At 42.3% G+C, this 19,652-nt stretch overlaps 1 protein-coding gene across 2 annotated transcripts in view; it reads left to right on the forward strand.

The window, feature by feature from the left end:
* The window catches only part of PMM2 (phosphomannomutase 2), a 134,780-nt gene extending 122,760 nt beyond the window's left edge, over positions 1-12,020 (forward strand). The window contains exons 7-9 of one of the 2 annotated variants that reach the window (XR_015300688.1): positions 1,553-1,668; positions 11,545-11,759; positions 11,791-11,914. Coding sequence is in view for 1 of the 2 variants with exons in the window: in XM_086941272.1 (XP_086797398.1) it covers positions 1,553-1,668; positions 11,545-11,649 (221 nt within the window). In the remaining variant the exon portion in view is untranslated. Of the gene's footprint in view, positions 1-1,552; positions 1,669-11,544 lie in introns of both variants that reach the window. The other variant, XM_086941272.1, reaches the window with a different exon arrangement.
* Positions 12,021-19,652: the final 7,632 nt, after the last annotated feature.

The raw sequence follows: 19,652 nt of genomic DNA on the forward strand, positions 1-19,652 counted from the left end.
ATTATTACCGATTTTTTTATGTATGGTTGTGTAGATTGTTGAGTAGGTGAAAGTGAGAATGAGTTAGATTGTGAATAAATTGATAGGTGAGTGCATGGATGACTACAAGAGTAAATGAGTGGACGAGTGATTATGTGAGTGAATACATGGAGCAATAGTTGCATAAATAATCAGTTCATGGATAGATGCTTGATGAGGTCAGGCATGGGTGGTTGAAGGAATGATGCTGATATGGGAAGGGTGCTATTGTCAGGAGAAGGATGTTGTCCTCTTAATCCACCCTTGTTCACTCTTTCATTCATACACCAATTGATCCACCCATACACCTCCACTGAACATTGATCTAGCCGTACCTACAGACACTTGCCCATTCACAAATCCAGTCACTCGTCCATCCACCCAACCAGCTAAAGTTCCATTCTCATCCCGACTCCCCACGCACACACTTTCACACCACTGCATAAACACGCCGCTCAAGGAAGCACTTTCATTTATAAAAATGCAGGCCTTTCTCCTTTGTTTAGGCATTTTTAATGCTGCTGCTAAGGCTATTCTTTCAAGACTGCATCCAACTAATGGGAGGGTTAACATGTTCTGTTGGAGTTTGTTTTGTATCTGTGGTAGATGTAATACTTTAAGGCCTGATGGATCTAAGGGTTTTTCCTGTTCTGTGTATATGGAAAATGTGTTGTGGTTTGTTGATTTTCAATGTATAATATATGCGAGTAGTCAAATGATATTTAAATGAACCTCTTGCAGTTGGTTAAAAGTTTGAACCTGGGAGGGCCCCTGCTCTCTCTTCCCCAAGGGAAAATCAATAATGTCTCCAAAATTCATTATATATGGTTCCATTATATATGGTTCCTAAATTTCATTTCAGGTCCTGTAGTTACTTTTAACATTCATTGCATCATTCTGATATGTCCCAAGTGTAAATCTTCACATCCATAAATGAGACAAATACTTAAAAAAGCGTATGTACTCTTTATTTTTTTGATCAAGAGTTAAAATAGTTTTTACATCCACGATCATCGATTTTTAGTGAATTACCTCCCCTTTGCCACACTGAAAACTGGATTTATTCAGTACATCTTCAGGGTCAGGAACTACTTGAAAAAAGTTTGTGAACACAATTAGATGTCCCTTTTTTCCTACCCTGAAATGCCCACAAATTTTTGCCATGGTAATCTTTACTCGCACATGGCTTCCGCAATAGTGGCAGAATTTTAAGTGTGAATAATTATATTTGGTTGTGCAAAATGTCTCCTTTCCTGATTCGGCAATCGCAAACGCCGATTATTCGTAGCTGTACAAATAACTTTGTGAATCGCACCCTGATTTGGATCTGGAAGTAACCTGCGGCAGCTACATTTATTGCCTGCATTCTGGAAATTAGAATGTTATTCTCACAGGATCTTGTGTGTATTTCAAATACATCCGGGTGAATACATGGCAATGGAAAGGAACCCTACATTTGGATGTTGGTTCTTCTCAAATGGTTTGTAAAGATTCAAGTTTCCTATTTTTTTCATCCAGTGTTTTTCGTTTGCAGGTGGCCAGATCAGCATTGACGTCTTCCCAGAAGGCTGGGATAAAAGATACTGTTTGGGACTTCTTGCTGAGGAACGACACAAGATGATCTATTTCTTTGGTGATAAAACAATGCCAGTAGGTATCTCCCTGCCAATATATTAAGAATATCGCATTTTTTCGGCACTATTTCACCAGATGTACTGGATAATAGCATATCAATTGTCTGTTTTTTTTTTTACCTTACAGAGGTTATCAAGCTATTTATAAACCTCGATCTGCTGCTCCATTAATTATTTCTTATTTGGGGCAGATGACCAGTGATCTTCCAGATGCGGGTTGGTGTTGGTCGTATTATGTGATTATGGGCTCTAAATGCCAAGCGGACCTACCACACCCACTGCAGACGAGGAAAGACCATCAAGTTTGTTAAGTTAATATGTAATTGCTGGATTACTTACAGTCATTTACAAAGAGAAAGAAGCCGGGATAGTGCCCTGGCCATTGATCTTAAACAAATTTGAAAAATGTGGTTAATATCAAAGTCTATGCCACATCTGCTGTCGGCACGTTTACCACAAGACCAACATATTACTAATTGATACAGAAGTTCTGGAGCTTCTTGCCTTTCTAAAACCTCATACTCCTGAGTGGCTTAATTAATCTAGCTCCGGATCCCAAAACGACGATGATCAAATAATACCTGAGGCAAGTCTGTTTTAAGGGTTAAACCACAATCACAGAAACAACCTTTTCATCAGCAATCTGCCAATCTCCAGGGAGCTTTAGAGGGCAACTTGATGTAGGCACACACCTAACATTTGTATCATAAAAGTAGGCATGAAAGTCATAGTAAAGTTTGAAACTCAACCTTTTCCGCATGCATATTGTAGAGGACTGAGTTAATCTTACCCCACTCTGGTTAGAAGTGACTACCAGAAACCACATTTTCAGCTTTATTTAGATTTTTTGCCCACCTTGCACTACTCCATCGAATGAGGGAACCAGATGGTGTTTGGTCATTATCTTCTCTAGGGTGTCCTAACCTTCACCCTTCTAGATCAGGCACTAGCTCCCTGCTGATTTGCTTAAATCTAGTCGGAAGCAAATATAAGATCTGTCACAATACTTGTGGTGACCTGGCTTCCAAAACTCTGCACTGTCATGTGTTTTTTCCACTCCCAAGGTACCGACTTGCAGTTCAGTTATTAATAGGCATGCATGTCATACCGGTTTCCCTCTTAACCTTTGATGTAGCATGCCCATTTCCAGTCCAATAAATTCACTACCATTCATGTCCTGTAGCCTTTATTTCTACCCACCTGCCCCTTTATCCTTTATCCATCACCACTGACTTTTTTACTGAGCTTTGGATCAAATATATAGATTTTTCTTAATCATAACAACATGTTTGGACAGTGATCACAATACTTCCAAAAAGGTCCGACTTAAAGTAATGCTAGCCATTGAGGTGACTCCATGCCCATCCTAGTGACTTTAGCAAGTACATGAAATTTAAATATAACATTTTAGATGCTCACTATGCCAGAGTACCTGTTTGCTACTGAGCAGTGCTCTCTTGTTAAAGGTATTGCACCCCTGGTGGGAAGTGCTGGTAAGCTACCTCTAAAATTAAAGAAGTGCAGGTACTCAGTAAATGACCATAGGCCAGATGTACAACCATGGAATTTGCGACTCGCAAATTACGTCGCAATAGCGACTCGCAATTTGCCAGTCACAAATTGGTATGTACTACATAATCTGCGACACTGATTGCGATTCCCAAAAGTGTCGCAAATTGCATGCCTCATGCATATGTAATGTAATGTAATGTAATGCAATGTATTCATGAGGCACTTGCAATTTGCGACCCCATTGGGAATCGCTGGCCCTCCCACGTATGTTGGCCTGCTGGGCTCAGCAGACCTCCATGTCTGGGACTGTTTTTAAATAAAGTAGTTTTTTTTAAAAAATGCAGCCCGTTTTCCTTAAAGGAAAACGGGCTGCATTAAAAAAAAAGAATAATGAAACGTTTTCGTTTAAATTTTTAAGGGCATGTAGTGGTCCCTGAGACCACTGCCTGTCAATAAAAAATATTTCTAGAGCCAGTCACGAAGGCGTTCCCTGGAGTCCCCTTCCTGTTTGCGAGTGGTTTGCCACACTTCTGTGAAGGGCGGTAAAATGCAGCTATTTTGCTACTGAGACTGTTTTGCGACTGCAATTGCAGTTGCAAAACAGTCAGACATGGCATTTGGGGTTGCTATTAGGAAGGGAGCACCCCTTCCTAATAGCAAGGCGCAAATCCTATTTAGTGAGTCACAAATAAATTGTGACTCACTAAATAGGATTTGTTCATGGCCCTGTAGGTTTTTGCATGCGCTCCCATACCGGACAGCAGCATGCCATTAACGCATTTTGGCCCTGATCGCACATTTGTCAAACTAAAGTAATCCAAACATAGTCTGTGATAGTAGAAACACAAGTGCTAAGTGCAGTGTGATACAGTAGTAAAAAATCTATCTTCTCATTAGGCTACGGTTGGGACCCAAAACTCTGAACGGTTACATTGTATGCATACCCATACATTTGTTTTGTTTAAGATGCAAACTTAAATATTACAAGCATTGACATAGCTAATAGGTCTCGCCTTTGGGACCTTATAGGTGATTAGCTATGCAACCGTTGATGTTGTTGCACCAAGGATATTGTACTGCATGGTATTGTCGGCCCTTCTCTTCAGTGGTTCCGCTCCTTTCTTGCTGACCGATCTTTTTGCGTGGCTGTCCCGCCCTATCAGTCTAAATTCTATCCTCTGGATCTTGGGGTGCCTCAGGGATCCTCGCTGAGCCCTACGCTTTTTAATCTTTACGTGAGACCGCTGGCTGAGGTCGTCAAGCGGTGGGGTATGACCATGGTGTCATACGCTGACGACACCCAGCTGGCGGTCATGCTCAGCGGGGATTCAGCGTTGGATGCCCCAAGATTCCAGAATGGACTACGGGCGGTTGCCAGCTGGATGACGTCCAACTGTCTCCAGCTGAACGCAAAAAAGACGGAGGTTATGATCTTCGGTAAGCAAGCGGAACTCTGGGGCGACTCGTGGTGGCCTTCAGAGCTTGGTCCCACCCCGACTCCGGTTTCGGAGTTAAAAAATCTCGGGGTGTGGTTAGATCCCACTCTCAGCTTTGTCTGCCACACTAAGCGCACTGCTGCCTGCTGCTTTGGCGTCCTGCGTAGCTTAAGATCTGTGTTAAAATTTTTCGATCCATCGACCAGGCAGCTTATTGTGCAGGCGACGGTGATCTCTCGACTTGACTATGCCAGCTCCCTTTTGGAAGGGTTAAATCAGGCCGAAATCACTCGTCTTCAACGCGTGCAAAATGCGGCCGCCCGAGCAGTTGTGGGGCTGCCCAGGTTCTGCCCTGTCGCGAACACCTTGTGTTCTCTCCATTGGCTGCCGATTAAGCAGAGGATCCATTTCAAAGTACTTTGCATGTCTTACAAGATCCTCAAGGGTTCCCCTGCTCAGATTCTTTTGAATCTTCTGTCTCCTTATGTCCCAGTCCGCTGTCTACGCTCTTCAGATCTGGAACTGGCAGTTGTCCCCCGGTTTAAGCACAGCCGTGCTGGCGGCCGCTCCTTTCGAGTACGTGCCGCGGCTTTGTGGAATTCCCTTCCTGCAGAGATACGCACCCTTGGTGATCTGTTGTCGTTCCGTAGAGCCGTTAAGACTTTCTTATTTCCCTAATCTGTTTTTCCTCTGGTCTTCCCTTTTAGCTGTGTTATGTTGGTACCTTGTCAGGCACCAGGACGCTCCTTTGCTGGAGCTGCTGTGCGCGTAATAAATAACTATAACATAACATAACATAACATAACGAAATACTTATAGGGTCCCAAAGGCGAGAGCTATTGGCTATGCCAATGCTTTGTTTAATGTGCCTCCCTCCTGGTATTTAACATCTTATCAAGCCCTTTCCTGTCCCCCTTACCTCTTTCTCATGCCCTACCTTCACACACCAACAAACAACGTGTCCCCACCCTGACGGAGCTAAGCTGGTGGTGATTCAGATGAGGTGGGGGAGAGAAGAGGTATTTGTGTTCAGAGGCAAGTCACTCATGTAGGCGGCCAGGGACTGACCTGTGACGAGGAACACAAGTTGTAGCGAGGGGGCCAAATTCTTTCCGCCCAGGGCGCTACTGAGCAAGGGTGTGTAGTACATCCATGGCCCGATTTAGCCAAATGACAGCAGAGCGCCATACATCGGTGGGACTGCTGCCCTATAAAAACCACAGGTCACATCCTAAGGGGAACATGGAGCATCCGTCCTCTCCGCCTGGGGAAAAGCTTCACCACCAGCCTCTTTGCTCTGGGCCACCAGCTTAAGACCACTAGAAGGCCAGCATAGTTTAGGGGGGCTAAAGGGTGGGTCTTCGAATGTTTGTTTCCCTTATCCACTGCGGCTACGATAGGCACAGCTGTCGTGTCAAGGAAAACAATACAATGGCCCCAGAGCACAGGGAAACTCCTTGCCTATCAGAGCTATTGATTTTTTTGTGTTGCATAAAAAAATACAGCTCGTTGTTTGGTTCTGCAAAAGAAAAAAAAATGAGACCGGCTTGAAATTCTTTCTGATTACCTATTGTTTTTCCACAGGATGCATGCTCCTAAGTAAATCTGTCATTAAAAGATTTATAACCTCTCCATTCTCATGCCGCCTTTCAGCCACTTGGTAGCGCCATGCATACATTGAAATATTAAGTATGAGGTGGCTGCTGGCTGTATGGTTATGGTTGATGTGGTACGGGCTGTTATTAGAATAACAACTGGCCAGCTGCATACTTGTTTTGATATTCATTGTGCACTTGCTAAGGCTGGAGGCCCTTAATAGAGAGGCTTTGGGGAGAACCTGGTAAGTTAAAGGGTACAGATTGTCTTAGTCACTCACTGCAGGAGTCCCGCCGTTCCACGTTCAAAGCCACTTACGGACTCTAGCGAGTCTGCGGCTCGCGATACTGACGCTGGGGATTTTCTCTAAATATTGAGCAGTAGAGAAATGGATTATCCAACAGCAAATAAAGCTGCTTGAAACAGGGCATGTGGCCATAATTTGTTGTGTTAAACCCCTCATGGTATCCGCGTCCCTGGTTGGTTTGCACGTGTGATGAGCGCTTTCTGGAAAAACAAGTAACGTGACACAAAAGTAAAAGTTAAGGAAAGCGTGGCGAAAGGCACAGCCGCCAAATTTACAGATAAAGCACTGCTGACGCAGCCACTGTAATTACAGATAAAGCGCTGCTTGACACAAAAATGAAGTTAACAAGGGCAAAAAGTGACGGGCAGGTGAGCGGCTGGGAAGAGGGTGGAACAAATGGGCTGGGAGTTTAGCGAGGTGGGAGGGAACGAAGCGCAAGGAAAAAAAGTAGCGCGACACAAGAATAAAAGTTAAGCAGAGCATAATGAAAAGCGCAGCCGCCCTATTTACAGACAAGAATAAAAGTTAAGCAAAGTATGATGAAAGGCGCAGCCACCATAATTACAGATAAAGTGCTGCACAACAAGCCCGCAAGTGGTGCGCACGCTGCACGGAATGTAAGGAATGTCGCTGGCACACTGCGGGCCGCTGCTCGCTCCCGAAACCACTAGGCCATGGGAGTGATAGTTTAGAGGAAAGGCGGGACATTCACCCGCCTTTGGCCATTTGCGTGCTTTCATTATTGAAAGCCACACGCAAAGGCCAATGCAATGTCCAACTCACATGGAGAAGTCTCTTGGAAGTCTGGAGTGATTCCAAGAGGCCCTCTCCTAGAGCAGCGAATGCTCGCTGCTCTAGGCTCGACCTAAAAAATAACACTTTATTTTTCTTTAGTATCTTTAGTATCAGATCATAATTGGTTCATCCTACTAAATATGTCTTCCTTTAAAAAATAAGAAAATGTATATCAATCATTCTATACCCTCATATAATGCAATCCTGCAACAGTCCACCAACAGTGATAGTCTAATTGTTGTTTCTCAATAGTTATAAATTACAGAGTTCTTACAGCATTATCAATTTTTAACTGAATGCAGTTATTACCTCTGCCATCTAAGTAGTCTAGTCCTTTTTATATCGATGGTGAAGGTTAATCTGCAGTTCAAGTGGGCATTCTTCAAAAAGGTCTAATATTAATAAGATTAAACTGTCTGTAATAGACAACTGCATCCATAATGTTAAGAAGTAGATTTGCTCCAGATAGATGGCCTTGTGAAAAAATACACTAGTTTTAGAATAAATTGTCTAGCCAAAATCAGAATTGCACTTCTACTATTTTCCAATCGTCTGAAGAACAACAATGCAGTATTGATTGTGCGGAAGGATGAGAAAAAGACAAATTGTAAACTTTACTATTGTGAATCAAATTAAGATTAGGGAAAAAAGTGTATACATGGAAAAAATGTTCATTACAGAGTGAGAGGGGCAAATGTCAGTTGTGTCTGGTTAGGTAACACATGGAGATGATTGTTGCAAAATCAAATCTATGTTCAAGGCTGAGTCTATATTGAGGCAAAGTTCAAATGTACACTGATTTCCTCGTCTAGTTTGAAAGGACTAGGTTCCAAAAACACTAGCACTTCAGATTTCAATGTTTCCAGTTTTAAAGACAGAGGGCCGATTCATGATTGGCCTCAGCACTCGTGGGCGAGGCCCCGCAATTGTGGCAAGGACCCCACACTCATGGCGGGACCTCCTGAATAAGAAACTGCATTACGGAGGCCCCGCCACAAGGGCGGGCCCCCTGCCATGAATGCAGAGCCCCCGCCACGAGTGCAGAGGCCCTTTGTGAATCGAGCCCTCTATTTCTACCGCTTGTCATTTTCGATAGACCCCAGAGGGTCGGCATATCCAGTGAAACAGCAATGATCAGTAATTATCACATGCTACTACAGATAGCACACACTCTAGTTACTCTTGTAGGCCTCTAATTCGAACTGCTCAATGAAGCTCCCTGTCCGGTTCTCTTGACTTATATAGCTCTAGCTGCCATTCTTCTCCAAAGTAAAAACTCAACATGCTAAAAGTACCACAACATCGCTTTGGAAACCATTTTGCCAAACATCTGGTATTAGTCCATGAATAAATTAATTTTCAGGGGTAGGCACCACCCTTCACCACATTAACATCTCCACAGTGTATATGCTAAAATTGTGCTGAAAATTAAGAGAGTTGCATAAGATTAAGCTCTTTTGCTATGTAAACTCTGGCTGCATCATAATGTTTTCAAGGGCAGACTCCAGGGTGGGGGCATTCCAAACTTGAGCACTATCACTTTAGGTCAGTACTGGCTGCATTGTGCTGCTGAGCACCTCGTACACACCCTCCTTGCTGTTAAAAAGTTGTCAGTATCAGTACCTGGTAACAGTGGATATTTTAGTGTTTGAAAATCCGCAGAAAACACCAGTGCGTGCCCGACGCATAATTACTTCCATTGTCGATGCATTTGTTTGTCTCTGGTATCTTACCCCCCTCTGTTAAACCATCATCTGCCCTAGAGCATAGATTTCACACTACCTGTTCCCAAAACAAGTACCAAAGGTCACCTATGGCTCTACCAGTTTCAACCAGTTCTTCATTACTTATCTCCTGTGCATGCTCTCACCAACCCACTTTACAGCTTTTGTTACCCCATCAGACAACACATCCAGCACCACTGGTATCTAGCAAAACCTCAGTTACCCACCTCTAGCTCTCCACAACACGGACGTCAAAATAGAGCTTTTACAACTGTTCAAATTAGTTCTGCTTTGACTTTTTCACTTCCCCTCTTAGGCTTGTTTAAGGATTCAAGATTTGGAAAGCCAGCCAAGGCATCTTAGTCGCCCCAGAAATAATAATTTGGCTTTGTGTACCCGACGCTAGGATTGCAACACTTTGCTGATATTTCACAGCAATTCAAAGACAGACACCCTCTCAACATCGGTGTTTGCCCTGTAGTAATCATTTGTTTTTACGGTTGTGCCCCACATCCCCCCGAATCTCTAGCCCCGTATCTGTGCACTCTTAAGGACCTTATTACCTCTAGGCTGTTTAAAACAGCAATTGAAAGACCGTCCACCCAAAAATAGCAACATTTTGAGCAATTGGCCCAATTGTAAAACGTTTTAGCAAAGTATTACTGGAAATTTGAATGTTGCAACATAGTTTGCATGTCGCAGCGAAACAGTACCCAAATGTGGGCCTTAGGAGGTTCCCTGGTATGTCGTTGAAGGTTCATGACAGAGAGGGGAGAGCAAAGGGGGGAGATTGTATGGTTTGATTTCTATCTGTGAGCATGACACCTTTCAGCCTTAAACACATCTGCTCAGAAAAAAAGCTGCCCGTACATCTGGTCTATGATTCAACCAGGGGACCATCCCAGTAAGCGAAGGGCTTTCCGTATTTTTTATACCATCACTTTGTGCGTTATGCATACCCACCACTGTGCGAAATCTTGCTCATTCTTTCCCAGGCATCAGAATTTCATTGGGGCACATTCTACACACCATGTCATGTGCTGGTGTGCAAATGTGTGAACACTACCTATACAAGAAGATGTGGGTCATCAGCTAATAATTCATAATAGAAGCCAAAGGAGGAGATAATGTTGCCAGGGAGGTGTTACTGAGATGGAAAATAGAAAACAAAATGGTTCAAAGAGTAAACTTGGGAGGACACCCACTGGTAGAATAAGGGCAGGGAGTGCGAGGAGTACCAAGAGAAAAAAACCGAGCCAAATGCAGATATATGGAGAACTAATTCAGTATTGCACCGATCATACTCATGGAGGTAAATAAAGCCAATATGAAGCGGTAGTAAAAAATCCAGAATGATGCTCAAAGATCACAAAGGGTGAGAATGGGTTGGAAATTGGCAAGCGTGCTGAGTGGAAAATATTGCTTGAATGCAATCATGTCATGTAGATTTGTAGAGTACACTATCACCTGGGAGGGTATCCTGGCCCTGAGGAGGTGTGAGCGTATACAAACATAGAGCCTAGTGGGACCACTCAAAAAACCAGATCGTCAGCTTCTTGTGGAACTCAAGACGTGAGGAGGAGGAGGCTCTTTGGTGTAGTGGCAGGTCGTTCCACGCTTTAGCAGCAATGTAGGAGAGGGCTTCACCACTGGATCTGGATTTCAATATTCGTGGGATTGTGCAAATAAGGAATCTGGATGAGCAGGGTTGTCTGGAAGTTTTGTGAAAATAGATACAGTTATTGAGGTATGGTGGGCCAGTGTCATGTTGTTGGAGTGATGAAATTCTTTACAATGGCAAAGAGTTCTTTGCTTCTTTTGGTGCGGACATCAATGCGGTCCGCCAACGCAGCAAGTTTGGTGGTCTCATTCATTTGGTGTAAGCATCTCAGGGAGGATTTTAGTAAGAATGAATTTGACAGTGAATTATGAAGCAAAGTTGCATGTTGGTCTGTACAGTTGATGAAGGGGATCAGAGTAAAGGGTCTAGTGTGTGGGACAGCTTGCCAAAGTGAGATGCTGAGACCATCTTGACCCACGGGCAGTCGTATGAGTGTCAAGGTCCTGGGCATAGAGCTCTGAGCATATGGGTTGTATATGACATCCCTTATCTGCGGAATTTAAGGTGCATTTGTAATTTTTTATAATCTCGTCAGACAATAAAGAGAACGAAAAAGATGTAATTAAGAATATAAGCTAGACTTACAAACCACAATAACAAGGTTTGGCAACATGAACGGGAATATTTAAAAGATAATTCCCTTAAGACATGATTGAAAAAATCTTAGAGCATTTATTCTGATCCTGAAATTGATACTTTACAAACAGAATCATTACTCACTTGTGGACTGATTTGAAATTCACTGCATTACAAGTGCATTATATCAATTGGCACTTGTAATACGGCAGATGGGATGTCCGTCGTTTTTGTGATAGAGTAACCTATCCGCCGAACTCTAAATTAGGCCCTTAGTCACGGTTCCTCATTTTACAACAATAAATTCTGTTGTTTCTTTTTGCAGGGAGGCAATGACTACGAGATCTACGCTGATCCAAGAACAGTGGGCTATTCTGTAACATCGCCAGACGACACAAAACGAACCTGTGAAGAGCTTTTTTTCAAATGAATTCCTACATTTAACTTGAAAATGAAGCTGAAAAGAAATGAAATGGAGGAATAGAAACACACATCTGTACTTAAATATCATATTGAAATATATATATATATATATATATATATATATATATATATATATATATATATATATACAGGTACATAATGGGATTCTACCACCAGGATGGGGAATTACTGGAACACAAACAATCATGATTTTCATTGGTCTTCCTAACAAGTTGCCTCTGCGCTATCTTGATATTTATATGTCTCAAAGCCCAGTATTGCTCTTTTTACAACATTATTTGTAAGACTGTATGTATATTTTAAACACATAGTATCCTCTACTTAAGATTGCTTATAATTAAAAATATTGCCTTTTCACTTATGGTCTTGTATGTTGTGGATTTTAGGTCTCGCCTGGCGTTGCAGTGCAAAGCGCTGCTCCCTGGGCGAGAGATATTGTAAGAGAGCAGATTTGAGAAGGGGACTTGAAGCCCTGCCCCTCATTTTCATTGGCTGGTGTCACTGTTTATGCTAAACGGTGGCCTGCCATTGGAAATTAGATTTTTAGGCCACTGCCCTTTCTCCCTTTAGTCCGGCTGACCCGGACGGGGTTGTCTGCTTTGCTTCTGTCACAAAGCAATTTCTTATATATATGGGGGGCATCTGTTTTCACTCAGCCCGTGTTTATTTTTGCATCTTAAAGTGAAAGCGCGATGCAAATATAAACAAGCGTCTCAGTGAAAACAGACGGAGAGCGCTTTTTTTTATGAACTTTGACAGCTGCCTCAGTTATTGTTCTGTACTCTAGAAATACCACCGATATCGGGACTAAAGTTTATACATTCTACCTGGGTTACAACTGTCCTCTGCGTCCTGCTTGCTGTGGGAAGCTGGCCTCTGCCCTGAAAGCATCAGCAGAGGCTCCCGGCTCTCTTTCCCTGTGAGTGGTGCATGTTGTGCCTCTCTGGATGGCAGCCCTGGTAAATTGCACTAATTTTGCGCTGCAAGGTTTCGCTTTCCTTGGAGTAAAGTTTTCCATTTCGACAGCGCACCGTTGTAATTCTATCTGTGCGCCGAGGCCTCTGTGGCGTTCTCTTAGCAGCCGCGTGAGCAGCAGCAGCAGCAGCAGCGGCGGCGGCAGGCCCTGGGATCCTAGCAGCCATGCGTCCATGGCCCTGCTCTATCGGCTGCTGAGGGGGAAACTCCTGTGAGGTCCCTGCCTGCTGGCGCCGCAGCGTGACTGAAGCCCAGGATTAACTTTTCCGAGACACAAGACTCATTTAATTATATCCTTCGTGGGGTTTGTTGTGTAGTTAAGTTAGTGTATAATTCCAAATATACTAGCCTACCAGAAGTGAATGTGCCATTGAACTGTTGTTCAAGGGCACCTTGTTACTGGTGCTCATGTAATGCGCACCAACACCTTTGGGTCACTTTCGCGCTAAATAAAAGTGCAAAAGAAAAAAGACGTTAAGTCGCTGAGGCAAGAACTAAAAGAAACCTCAAAATGCAACGTTTTAACAAAAGCTATATAAAAATACAGAAAAAATGAAATATAGTACATGTGCAAACATGTACTATATTTAATTTTTCCTGAATTGGAGCAGGGTTACAGCTTATAGTCCATTATATTACGTTGGTTATTTGTAAATTTTACAGAACACTTCAAGCGCTGGACTGATGCACATGGGAGACCAGGAGAGAAGGTGTGGGGTTTCCGGGACGACTGTATCTCTCCGGAAGTGTGTGGTGGGTGCCCTGCCCCAGGCGTCGGACCAGCCTGTAAACCAGACTAGTAACGCCCTTGGGATCCAGGGAGACGCAAGTGGGGAGGCCACGACCCTCGCGGTTATCAGTCACAATACGCCCTTCTACCATTAGTTAGAGCAGGGGATACGTTATAACTGGCTTCCGGCAATTTATTGTTTAGTAAGCAATTAGCAGAGGAACCTGCGGTTTAAAGCAGTTCTTACAATGCAGTCTGTAGCCTTTAGGCTAACTGCAAAAACTCCTAGGAACAGGAACTACACGCTGTAAAATGTACGGGCTTCCTCATTGGATGATTCTATGCTGCATACTTACACGTTTGGAGAATTTTTACTTTGCTAGGAACAGATGTGTAACTCGGAACAATATGCAAGGAATGTCTCTGTACAGATATGGACAATTAATTGCCCTTAAATCTGAAATCTACCCCTACAAGTCAGTGTCATTTTAAGGTTTTTGGGGGCCCTCAGCGAGACATCGCATGCTATTTTAAAAACACCCGATGCCAGCGAATTCTTAGATAATTTATTAAACTGTAACAGGATCACACAAAAACAGTTGAAATATGTCTTGTTTGGGACCCAAAAATTCTTATGCTGACGCCGGGTAGTGTAAGGAACAACACAAGACTGGTGTCTTGAAGAACAAGCATTTGCAATGCAATAGGTCTCACATTCAGCGAGTTTCAGCTATTGACATTGCAAATAATAATGCCTTTTGATTTTGTTTTCCTTTTTGAAACATAAATAAAATGCATTGTCATTTACAATGCTAATAGCTTAAACTTGCGTGAATGCGAGACCTATTGCATTGCAAATGCTTGTTAGAATTCAGTGGAGAAGAAAGCCAGGTTCACTAATTTACTAAATGTGTTTTTAAATATCTGCTTAATAATCCATCCCCAGAGTGTGAATTGCATTTCTGCAAATGTGTTCTTTATATTATCAAAATGTAATCTTCAGACAAACAATTCATTGAAATAGTGCCTTTTTATCTCAACGTCATGTCTATTTGCTGTGGAGTCTTCAGTTGTGTCAGATTTTCTTTTGTGCCCAATACAATGATGGTGTTCCTTTACAATGTACCATTTCCTTACTGCTTCATGCTATTGTTGTGGTCGCTGAAGAGCTCTCCTGGGTTGTTTAGCATGACGAATACCCTGTGTTTGTTGTGTATGATTTGGAAGAGTCTATTTAGTTGTGGTTAGACATTTTAATTTTTTTCGACCTATTGTTCCAATATATAAAGGGTCGGTTTGGGTTCGTAAGTCTATAGCCACTGGCTGGTTTGGGCCACCTTTGCTGTAACACTTTTCCAGTCACATCTTGGATAAACCCGGTAGGACGTTTAGCTATTTCCTTCATGTTACTGGCCGTTGGGTGCATCATTTGGAGTTACAGGGAGTGCTTCCATTGAAATGAATGACGCGCATTATTTTCAGGAGCAGCTTGCAGCAACAAGTATGGAAGCCATCTAGCACTTCAGCTTTCCTTATTAAAAAGCAATACTTTTTGCAAGCTATACTTGACATATGATGTAATTATCTGTGTACCAGCACTATATGGCTTGACTGTTTTCTGTGCCTACTTTGTATTTGTTCTGTTTTCCAAATAGACTGTAAGCACTTTCATTGGGTGTTGGTGTTCAGTCCCCAGGAGAACTGTGTTGCGAGCATGGACATAGTGCTGTTATTTCGAATTTTACTTTCCAGTGCCTACTGAAAATAAGGCATGGTTGGATACACTTTACGTCACTGAGTTTACATCTTACATCAGAGAATTTACAAGAGGGTGGAGGAGAAGAAATGAACTGAGCCAGGAACCCATAAATGTATTCGAGTATGTACTATGAGTCTGCAGAATTTTTTATTTCAGCGGTGGAATTAATTTAGTAATTGCGCATTACTCATGTAACGCAGAATGAATAATTATAAGTATGTAAGGGCAGCGAGGGGTATCCACTCTGGTGCCTAGTGTAAGGGAAACAAGGAGTATCCGCTGCACTGTAGTTCCTACCCCTCGTTGCCCTTACATTAATATGTAAGGGCATCGAGGGGTATGCAGTGCACATTGCGGTGCCCACTCTTCCCCTTCGTGGATTTCCATGGAATTTTAATTTAATTCCATGCTTTGAACCTTGGCAATTCCCCCCACCTCTAATATGTACTCTGGCTTTGAGTGCAATGTGTGCAGCAAATGTTTCAGCCACTTTTGATGTGTAGTTTCAGTAGTGGTTTTGATTGAACTAAATTAATTACTTTTTTCAGTTTGAAAATATTTGATGTGCTTTTATACTTAGTATAGTTCAGTTAATCTAAACATAATTATATCAATAACAATATATATTTTTAAATGTTTACAGTTTGTAAACGTACATAATAATGAATGAGCTATGAATATTGAAGTCTGGACCTCTTGGACACCATAGCACTGGCAGACTGAAAGCTGCATTGAAAATATAATGAAGAACTACAACAGCTCTATTGGGAAAGAACAATTTCTTCACAAAAAGTAGATACATCATAAAGTATCATACATCTTCAGTACGGTAGGAACACAAAAACACAGACAAGTATGCGCTTCTCAAAAAATGTACTTATTGTTAAGTAGAGCAATCTTAATATGCATTTGCAAGGCTGTCAATAATCAAAGCAAAATCGTACTGACATATAATCAAGGGGAAAGAATGCACAGTGACTGTGGTGCTGTGAGTGTCATATATACATATATACAAGTGTGAGGGTAAATTATGTACAAATTAGCAAGAGAGAATAAGATGAAAAAAGTGGTCCGAACAACGTAAAAGTCAATGGGCCAGATGTAGGTGGCCCAATACCGGCCGGTAACGGCCGAAATTACCGAATTTCGGCTGTTACCGACCGGTATTGGGCATTTGGGATGTAGGTGGCCTAAATTGCAAATTCGGTAATTTACCGATTCGGTATTTTAAGGAATCGGAAAATTACCCATTCCTTAAAATACCGAATCGGTAAATTACCAAATTTGCAATGCAGGGAGCACTCAAATGAGTTCCTTTCCCATTTTAGGATTCGTTATTTACCACCAACTATAAATTGGTGGTAAATAAGGAATGCCTTTGAAAAAGTAAATCTGTGCATTTTCAACTGTGCCATGTGGCAGACATACATGCACTTAGGGCATGTCTGTGTGCCACATCTGCACACATTAATTGCCATTCATTCCTATGGGCCTCCAGGCCCATAGGAATGAATGGCAATTACCGAATCGGTAAATACCGATTCTGTAAATACTGAATCTTACCGATTCGGTAATTGTTACTGAAAATTTATCTACATCCCATTTACCTATTCTTAAATACAGAATCAGTAAAATTCGGCATTTAAGAATAGGTAAATTGGGATTACTACATCTGGCCCTAGGTCTCTGGTACAAAGCTTAATTGCTTATTGTTTTAAGACCGAAAGACTTGGTAAAGCTGAGCCATATCCAATCGTTGACCTTTCAACCCTGACAACAGCTTTGTTAAGCAAAAGTCAAAGCGGGTCTTCTTCATGACTAGGGAAATTGACAGCCCATCGTGGGGGTGAATTCCCTTGGAATGGCCTTGTTGGATGAAGGCTTCCAGTGATCTGGTGAATTCAGGAAGGCACTAGGAACATGAACCAATGTAGTTGCCAAGGTGCCTCAAGGAAGGTTATTCATCACAGTTCAACAAGTCGTTTGAGTCTCAACCATGTAGTCACAAGGATGGCTGTCATTGATTGAACAGCCGATGGGTGAAGCAAAACCAAATTGAGTTCCCCAAACGTGTGGCGCTCAAAGATCCAGACAGAGTGTCTTCACACAGCAGCAGTCTTGTAGCTCTTTATTATAGATACCCAGGTTCTGAGGGACACAGGGATACCCCATTGTAATTATGCATGCAAAATATGGCCAGATTTATTTCCTCCAGGGCCAGAGCATAACGCCAAGCTCTTCTTCTGATTCTTGCTGCACACTGTCTAATCCACAAGAGTACAGGAGAAAGGCTACTTTTTACCATGACCTCGTCCATGAAGGGGAGGTTTGAAAGTTTCCTAGCATGACTGCCCAAAGAACAAGGTAAACAAAACTAACCTCAGCTCATGAGCAAGCATTGGCAATGCCAATAACTTAATGAACGTGTTTTTTGTGTCATTGATGAGTTTAGGCACTCGATAAGCCATCATACATGCACTCGGTTATCCATCTTTGCATTCATGCATCCATTCATCCATCTCTGACTCACTTCTTGCATTCACCCACTGATGCAACCGCAATAGTACACCTTACTCAATAGCATATGGAAGATAGTTCAGAAGAATACAAGTAGAAAAAAAGAAATGTGCTGCAGTCTAATCATGGTGTACATATGTTTGCAATAACTTTACATAGCAAAAGGTGTTGCAGAGGTAATGTACATAATCTTTTGTTTTAATTTCACCACATGGCTACCACACGTAGAAACAACATATTGCCCATCGTCAAATGGTCAAAGATACACTACGAACAACTCTATTCCATAACAGTGACCTGGTTTAGAGGAAGTGGCAGCATTGGATGCGATGCACTGCAGATCAAATGAACCGCAAGCAAGCGATCTATTAGCACTGTCTTGCGAGCTGTAGTATCCTCTTAAGAAAAAATTAAAATAGTAAGAGGAGAAGCAAACACCTTAATAGGGGCTGTAAAGGGTTACGTTTCAAAACTAAAAGACTACCATCCAGCCCTGAAGTGCACTCATCTTCAAGTGAATGTGCATATCTGATCAGAAAATGTCATCATTCACTGGGCAAGAGAGTCAAGGATTGATATGGACTGAACAGTTACCTCAGGCAGTTCACTGTTGTGGATGGAAGTAGTGTATCAATGACAGTCAATCAGACCAATGGCAGAAGAGGGCTGATCCAAAGGCACTCTATAAATCTATGTGGCTATATATTTGGCTCTATCTATTATTTCATGATTTTGTTATTACAAGCTCCTGGCAGGCAGCTAGAGCCTGTCAGTCCTTCCAAAGAGATTCTAGCAAGAATTACTACAGTGCAAGACTTCTACCTCTAAGGTTTGTCAGAGGGAGTAACCAACACCAAAATCTTTCCCTACAAAGGTATCATGTGAGATTTCAGGTTCCAATATACTTATCTGTAGTCTTTAATACAGGGCACTAACAATTCGCCCTTACATACCTATGGACTTTAACTTATGCTTTTCAAATATGTCAGGCCTATTGCCTTTATCATATCTTTTCACATTAAACAGTCTGGTTTGTCCTCATAACCAACTCAGACCTATTTTATTGGGCATAAGCTTTCTCGCAATGCAGCCATTAGGCATATGTAATATCATTTCAATTATGTACAAATTACAGTTGGCTAAACAATATAAAATACTTTCCAATGGAGCCTATTAAGGATTACCATAGTGCCACTCTTCTATTCCAATGGGTGGTATGGTGTGTCAGAAACACTAAAACCCTTTGCCTACTACTGTAATCTGAAAGATTCTGTGTAACAAAATGCCTGCCAGCCGGCTTGGCAGACTTAAGCATAATATAATAACAATCCACCCGTAAAAGCCTAAGACCTTTGACAAATGCTTGTGTCAATAAGTAGGTCATGCAATGTTATAACGTTTCATAATGAGTAGATGAAACCTATGCAATCGGGCAAGACTTTTTCCAATGAACTGACAAAGCCTATAGCTTTAACCATTGGCTTTACACCGTAACCAAAACAGGTCAATTGACAAAACCCTTGCTTACAGTGGTAATCTGTGAAATTACATGTAACAAAATACTCGTTTTTGCCTATAATAGGTTGTTACCAGCTGACTTTTTAATGTCGACTCGCTTTAACAAATGATTTTCACTATAAATAAGCTAAACCTACTGCTTTTGCCATAACTTTTCATAATAAGCAGATCAGAGCGATGGCATCGGCCATAATGTTTCCCAGCGCATCAATGAGACCTGTAGTTTGTAGTGGCTGCTCCTCTGCAATGGCAGAGGAGCGTCACCCCACTGCCTGGTTCAGAGGAAGCAGATGAAAATTAAAATGATGTACTTGCATCGTTTTATTTTGCATTTGCCAGCTCTGAGCCAGTGCTGTAGGGAGGGGTGGGGCCGAGGCATGGGGGGGAGAGAGTGGTACGTGTACTCCCTAAGTGCCCATGTGTGTTTGGCCGGCAGTCTCGGGAGGAGTGCTACAGGTACTCCCTAAGTGCTCATGTGTGTTTGGCCGGT

Source organism: Lissotriton vulgaris, chromosome 10 (genome assembly GCF_964263255.1).
Source record: "Lissotriton vulgaris chromosome 10, aLisVul1.2, whole genome shotgun sequence".
Classification (NCBI taxonomy): Eukaryota; Metazoa; Chordata; class Amphibia; order Caudata; family Salamandridae; genus Lissotriton; species Lissotriton vulgaris.